The sequence below is a fragment of the Fukomys damarensis genome, unplaced genomic scaffold (assembly GCF_012274545.1).
Source record: "Fukomys damarensis isolate Sample0158 unplaced genomic scaffold, DMR_v1.0_HiC HiC_scaffold_13, whole genome shotgun sequence".
NCBI classification, from domain to species: Eukaryota; Metazoa; Chordata; class Mammalia; order Rodentia; family Bathyergidae; genus Fukomys; species Fukomys damarensis.
This window is the reverse complement of record NW_022900925.1, coordinates 38588597-38594228: the sequence shown is the minus strand read 5'-3', so window position 1 is coordinate 38594228 and position 5632 is coordinate 38588597. Positions and strand designations below refer to the sequence as shown.

The 5632-nt window shown below is 60.9% G+C and overlaps 1 protein-coding gene across 1 annotated transcript in view; it reads left to right on the top strand.

Moving 5' to 3' along the window:
- Meox1 (mesenchyme homeobox 1) overlaps positions 1-5632 on the top strand; it is an 8973-nt gene extending 3341 nt beyond the window's left edge. Inside the window, exons 3-5 of the mRNA XM_033763139.1 lie at positions 3-108; positions 4510-4664; positions 5402-5632. Of these exons, the coding sequence (XP_033619030.1) occupies positions 3-108; positions 4510-4664; positions 5402-5569 (429 nt within the window). The 3' untranslated portion in view covers positions 5570-5632. The remainder of the gene's footprint in view (positions 1-2; positions 109-4509; positions 4665-5401) is intronic.

Here is a 5632-nt window from a genome sequence, read left to right as displayed (position 1 = left end):
AGCTGGCCGCCAGCAGCCCCAGCCTGGTGGAGGCCTCTGGAGGCCTGGGGGAGGAGTGCGGGGTGCTGGGGAGCACGAGGCCGTCCAGGCGGAGAAAGGAGACCCCAGGTAGGTGGCGCGGAGTAGCTCCCTCCCAAGCCCGGGCCCACCATGACTGTTGCACAGTGTTGTGGAAAGGCACGGGGGACCGGGGGTCTCCTCCGTCCGGGGGTTCTAGGGGTCCCTGGACAGCGAAAGGGGCTGCATCTGGTGAGCATCCTGGGCCCCCAAAGGAGCGGGTTCAGCAGATTCAGGGACACACAGGGCAAAGGCAGTGGGCAGGGCCAGCCTGGCTGCAGGGGTTGGACAGCGGAGTCCTGGGCTCGGGGACGCAGGGACTGCGACTTGGTGGCCTGGGGCAGTTGGCCCACGAGAGGCTGAGCCACAGAGCTGGGCTGTGCAGGCCAGGGGCCAGCGAGCCTCGGGAAAGGGGCCGCCCTGTGCCCCAGGACATGGTACCTCCCTGCACTGTCCTCTGCCCTCCCTCAAAGGCCCCCATGTGTCCTGCTGCACCCATCACTGTCTGGTCCCGGTCCCTTCCCGGCCTTAATCCCCCACCTCAGCCCACTGTGTACTGACATGGCCGGGGACCCGGTGTGGCCGAGGAGGGGTCGCCCATGAGGAGGAGCCAGCACGTCAGACCTACAGGACTTCAGGTGGGCGACAGGACCGGGAGGAACCTGCACGGCTGACAGCAGGGCGCTCAGACAGGGTGTCAGCTCTTTGGGGTCCCCTAGGTTTGCAAGGTGAGGAAAACAGGGCGGATGAGCATATCAGCTGGGTGCTCTGGGGACAGGGGCAGCTGGGGACGCAGCTGGAGTGAGGTCTGCGAAGGCAGCGGCCTCGGGACACAGGGGTGACAGGCATTCCTCGGGGACCCTGAAACTGCTGAGTCTGGGCCCAGGGAACTCAAAACGGATTTGCCCTAAAACCCAGTCGATGCCAGGGGCTGCAGGTGTTTGTGGAGCCCCCTCCCCCGCACCCCCAGTGACCCGGATGTGTCCAGGCCTCCCCTCCCCCAGGCGGCTGGAAGACCCGGGGCGGACAGCTGCGGCCACTGTTGTTTCCCCAAAGTGTCATCGCTACTGTGGTCGGGTTTAATTTACGGCAGGAGGGATTTCGCGGTGAATTCCTGGCCGAGTCAAGGGAAGGTCGGGCTGGAGTCCTGTGCCGAGATTCGAGATTCGTCCCGCTCTGCCCTCTCCCACCAGGGCGCGTCCCGGGCTCCTGGGTCGGCCCTGGGTCTCTCCTTGTCCCGGACCTCGCCCATTCCTGTCCCCCTGCCACGGAGCACGCGAGAGCCACGCTGTGCACTGGCCTGGCTCGCGCGTGCACGCACACACGCACACACGTGCACACTGTGCTGGCCGCCCGAAGTCCTGAGTGTTCTGACACCAGCTCCACGGCCGCCCTTCCGACCACATTTTCCTCCCCTATTTAAAATATTTTGACTGCAGTAGCACAGAGCATCCTGTCTGCGAAAGCTGCCATGAAAACACTTGAAAATTAGAGATCTCCTACAGCCTGTGCTGGTTTCCTAACCACAGCTTGCAGCTTCAAAAAGGATGCCGGTCTGGGGACACCTCACCCGGAAAATCTCCTCCTTGTCACTGTGGCCAAAACATGGCTCACCGTGTGACCTTTACCATGCAGCCCTTTGGGAGCGCTCTGTGCAGCCTCCTCCTGAAGACAGTGTCCTGTGGCAGATTCCCGTCTGCCCCTGAAGCTCTGAACCCCACAGCCAGCCAGCGAGTCCTCCTCCCCCTTCCCAGCCCCCACTGTCCCCCATCTGGGGATGCCTCCTGGAGTGGACCCTGCGGGATCTTTTTGGGACAGGCTGATGGCGTGTGGCATGGTGTCCTTGCTTTTTATCCACTCTGTCACGTACAACACAACTTCTGCTCTGTATAGCGGAATAGCAGCCCTCTGTGGACGGACATCCTTTCCTTATCTGATCACCCACTGGCGGGTGCTCAGGAGGCGCCTGACCCTTAGCAATGGTAAACAAGGCCGAAACGACCTCGTGTGAGCAGAGCCCTGGTTCTACACCGGGAAACAGAAAGGCTGCACATGCGGGAACCCTGGTCCTAGAGTTTGAGGCCCCCAGCAGCCCCGTTTACATCCATACGGAGAAGCGAGGCCCCGACTTCCAGCTCTCCTGTCTCCTTAATCAGCCACCCTCACACTGTTCTGCCCCACACTCCCCACGTGAATGGTGCTCAGGGCCTCTGTCTGCTTGCCAGACGTCTCTGCATCTCCTTTGCAGAAACCGAAATCCTTCCCTCATTATTTTCTCTCTTTTTTTCTGTACCAGGGAACAAACTCAGGACTTTGTGTTTGCAAGACAGGCACAGTGCCACTGAGCTAAATCCCCGACTCCACCCATCCTTAACTGGGCTACTTGGGGTTTGCATTGTTGTCAAGTCGCAGTTCTTTATACATTCTGAATGTTCACCCCTCTCAAATACCAGTTTGCAAAATCTTTCTTTCAATCCTTAGGTCACCTTTTCACCCTGTTTGTTGATTGTTTCCCTTGCTGTGCAGAAGATTTTAAATTTGGGGGCTTTTGAGAAAGGGTCTCACTATGTAGCCCAGGCTAGCTATGAACTCAGAGTGATCCTCCTGCCTCAGCCTCCTGAATGCTGGGATGACAGGTGTGCATCCCCAGGCCCAGCTAGCTTCACTCTTAAGTTTTTATTCTTTTTATGCTATTTTAGATGGAACTGTTTTCTTAATCCACCCTTCAGAGTGTCCGTGTTTGTAACAGAGACAAGGCAGTCTTGCATGCACCCCGCGGCTGGCGATGTGTGCGTCATGCTAACAGCTCCACCTCTGGGGTCCACCCCGCGGCTGGCGATGTGTGCGTCACGCTAACAGCTCCACCTCTGGGGTCCTTGGCGTTTTCCCCACAGATCAGGGCAGCTTCGAGCAGAGGCTGCCCCTCTTCTCCGCTCCACTCGGATGCCTCTCATTTCTCCTTCTGCCATTGCCCTGCCACAGTGGACGCTGAGCAGATGTGGCCCTGGGCTGGCTCCCAGCCCCTCTGAGCTGCCTGGGCTGTGCAACTGAGGCTGGCTTAGCACAGCTTCCCTGTGCCCAGGACAGGAGCAGTAACGTCCCGGGAGAGAGTGAGGAGCCCTGCCAGCGCCCAGGGTGACAGCGCCCAGTGTGGACATGCGCAAGGGCTGAAAGCTGTGTGCACTTAGAAAGGGCTAGAAGTGGTCAGCAGCGCCAGCCCGTTCACCCCAGCGTTTCTCCAGTTGGAAGCACCATTAGGGTTTTTTGCTTGCTTGTTTATGTTTTGCTTTGTTTTGAGACCAGATTTTGCTAGGTAGCCCAGGCTCCCCTGAATTTGCAATGACCCTCCTGCCTCAGCCTCCTGAGTGCTGGGATTACACTCCTGCTAACCTTTAGGTTTGTCTTGTTTTGTGCTTTTTTGGTATCGAAGATCGAACTCAGGACCTCACACTTGCCAGGCAGCGGGTGTGCCGCTGAGTTACATCCTGGCCCACCTTTAGGTTTTAAGAGCATTTCCACACAGCCCAGTCTCCTCAAAACAGCCCTGGGAGGAAGTTGGAGCCCAGAGAGTCTGAGTGCGCAGACTCAGGGCTTGGAGCTCTGCACAAGTCCCCTGGGCCATCTACTGCTGAGCTGTGACACGGGTTGGGGACCCGGGGACTCTGGGGCAGGATGTGATGGGATGGAGACAAACCGCTTTCCCAGATGCAGGAGTAACCTGCCAGCCTCTCCTCTGTTCTGGGCTGGGCGAGGGGCACAGGCTGGGGAATCTGAGCCCGGTGGTGGAAGAGAGGAGAGGAGGGGAGGGAGCCTTGGAGGCCCAGAGAGATGAAGCAGGGCGTGGCTGGGCTTGTGGCTCAGTCTTGTGCCCGTTTCAGGGTCCGGGGAACCAGACAGGTCCGACCTGGCTGATGCCACCTAGCGGGCACTGGGGGCCACCGCGCCAGTGGGCTGGGCGCTTACTGGGCGACCCCTGCCCACCGTTAAAGAGCGCTGGGTCCCTGCCCCGCCACGCGGGGTGAACTCGACTCTGAGCCCCGTCTTCTGATCTCCAACCCTGGAAGACAGGGTGCTGAGTGGGTCGAGGCCTGGTACAGACCAGCCCCGGACCCCGCTGTGTCTCAGAGAGCCCCCACCCCAGGGCCCCTGGCTCTCCCGACAAGGCCCTGCAGGGACCAGCTCTGTGAGCTGACCATGCCCAGGAAACCCCTACAGGGCCGCCGGAGCTCGCCTAACCCTCGGTCCCTTAGAGTCCAGAGCCCCATGGCACTCCCAGCGCTCTGGGAGCCCATGGCAAGCTTCAACTTAGCAAGTTAGTGAGCCCGTCCCAAAATAAAAATGCTCTAGAGAGCTGGGGCCTGGCTCCGTGCGGAGGCCCCGGTCCAGCCTGGCCTGGGTGTGGGCAGCTGCAGGGCCAAGCCCGCTCATGCCAGTGGTGTGGGACCCTCTCAGACCTGCAGGGGCCTCGCGGCAAGGCGCGCAAAGAGCGGACGGCCTTTACGGAGGAGCAGCTGCGGGAGCTGGAGGCCGAATTCGCGCACCACAACTACCTGACGCGGCTGCGCAGATACGAGATCGCCGTGAACCTCGACCTCTCAGAGCGCCAGGTGCGCCCCCTCCGCCGGCCAGTCCCGGGGGTTAGAACGTGGGGGGACCAGACGGAACCGGCACCCACCAGTGCCCGCGGGCGCGGGAATCACTGGTTGCCAGCCAGAATGCGGGTCCTGGGGTTCTGGGGAGCAGGACTCACATCTACACCCCGATCAGCTCCACAGAGGGTACCAGGTGGGACGGACTCCGGGGGACACTGTAGACAAGCGTCCCTGGCCCTCTGTGGCTCCTGGTCCTGGGTGATGACTAATAATAATAACAATGGTAATAATGACAATGCTGCCATGGGTGGTGCACTCTGCCCGTGTTGGACATTGACCAGAAGACAGGCACGAAGCCCATCTGCCCCATCCCGGCCCTGAGACCTCTAGAGACCACTGCAAACAGGGTCACAGTTCCACCTGTGCCAGGCACCGAGGTTCCCAGGAAATGCTGAGCAGCGGTGTGGACTGGACTTCACTTTCCAAATGACCTGGGACCCTTGGCAGGGTGGGGTAGATGCCGGACCAGGAGGGGCAGTGGACGGGGATCGCACAGACAGGCCCTGTTCTGCAAAGGGCACAGCTGGGGACATCTGGGGAGATGAGTGTGTCCCCTTTGGCCTTGGCTCCCCGGCCGGGTGAGGGCAGCAGGTGATGGTTCCAGCCCATCTGGGGGGCCCTGGCTCCTGGGCATTTGTATGGGGTGCATCGCCCCCACCCCGAGTGACCGGGCTCCTTGGCTTCCTCCCTAGGTCAAAGTGTGGTTCCAGAACCGGAGGATGAAGTGGAAGCGGGTGAAGGGGGGCCTGCCTGTCTCCCCCCAGGGCCAGGACCCCGACGATGGGGACTCGCCAGCCTCCCCCAGCTCAGAGGGAGAACAGAGGACGCTGCCCACCCCACGCACCCCACCCTGGCACTGACTCAGGCACGGAGCTGCCCGGCGTCTCCCTATCTGGCAGCCACTGGCCTGGCTTTGTCTCTCG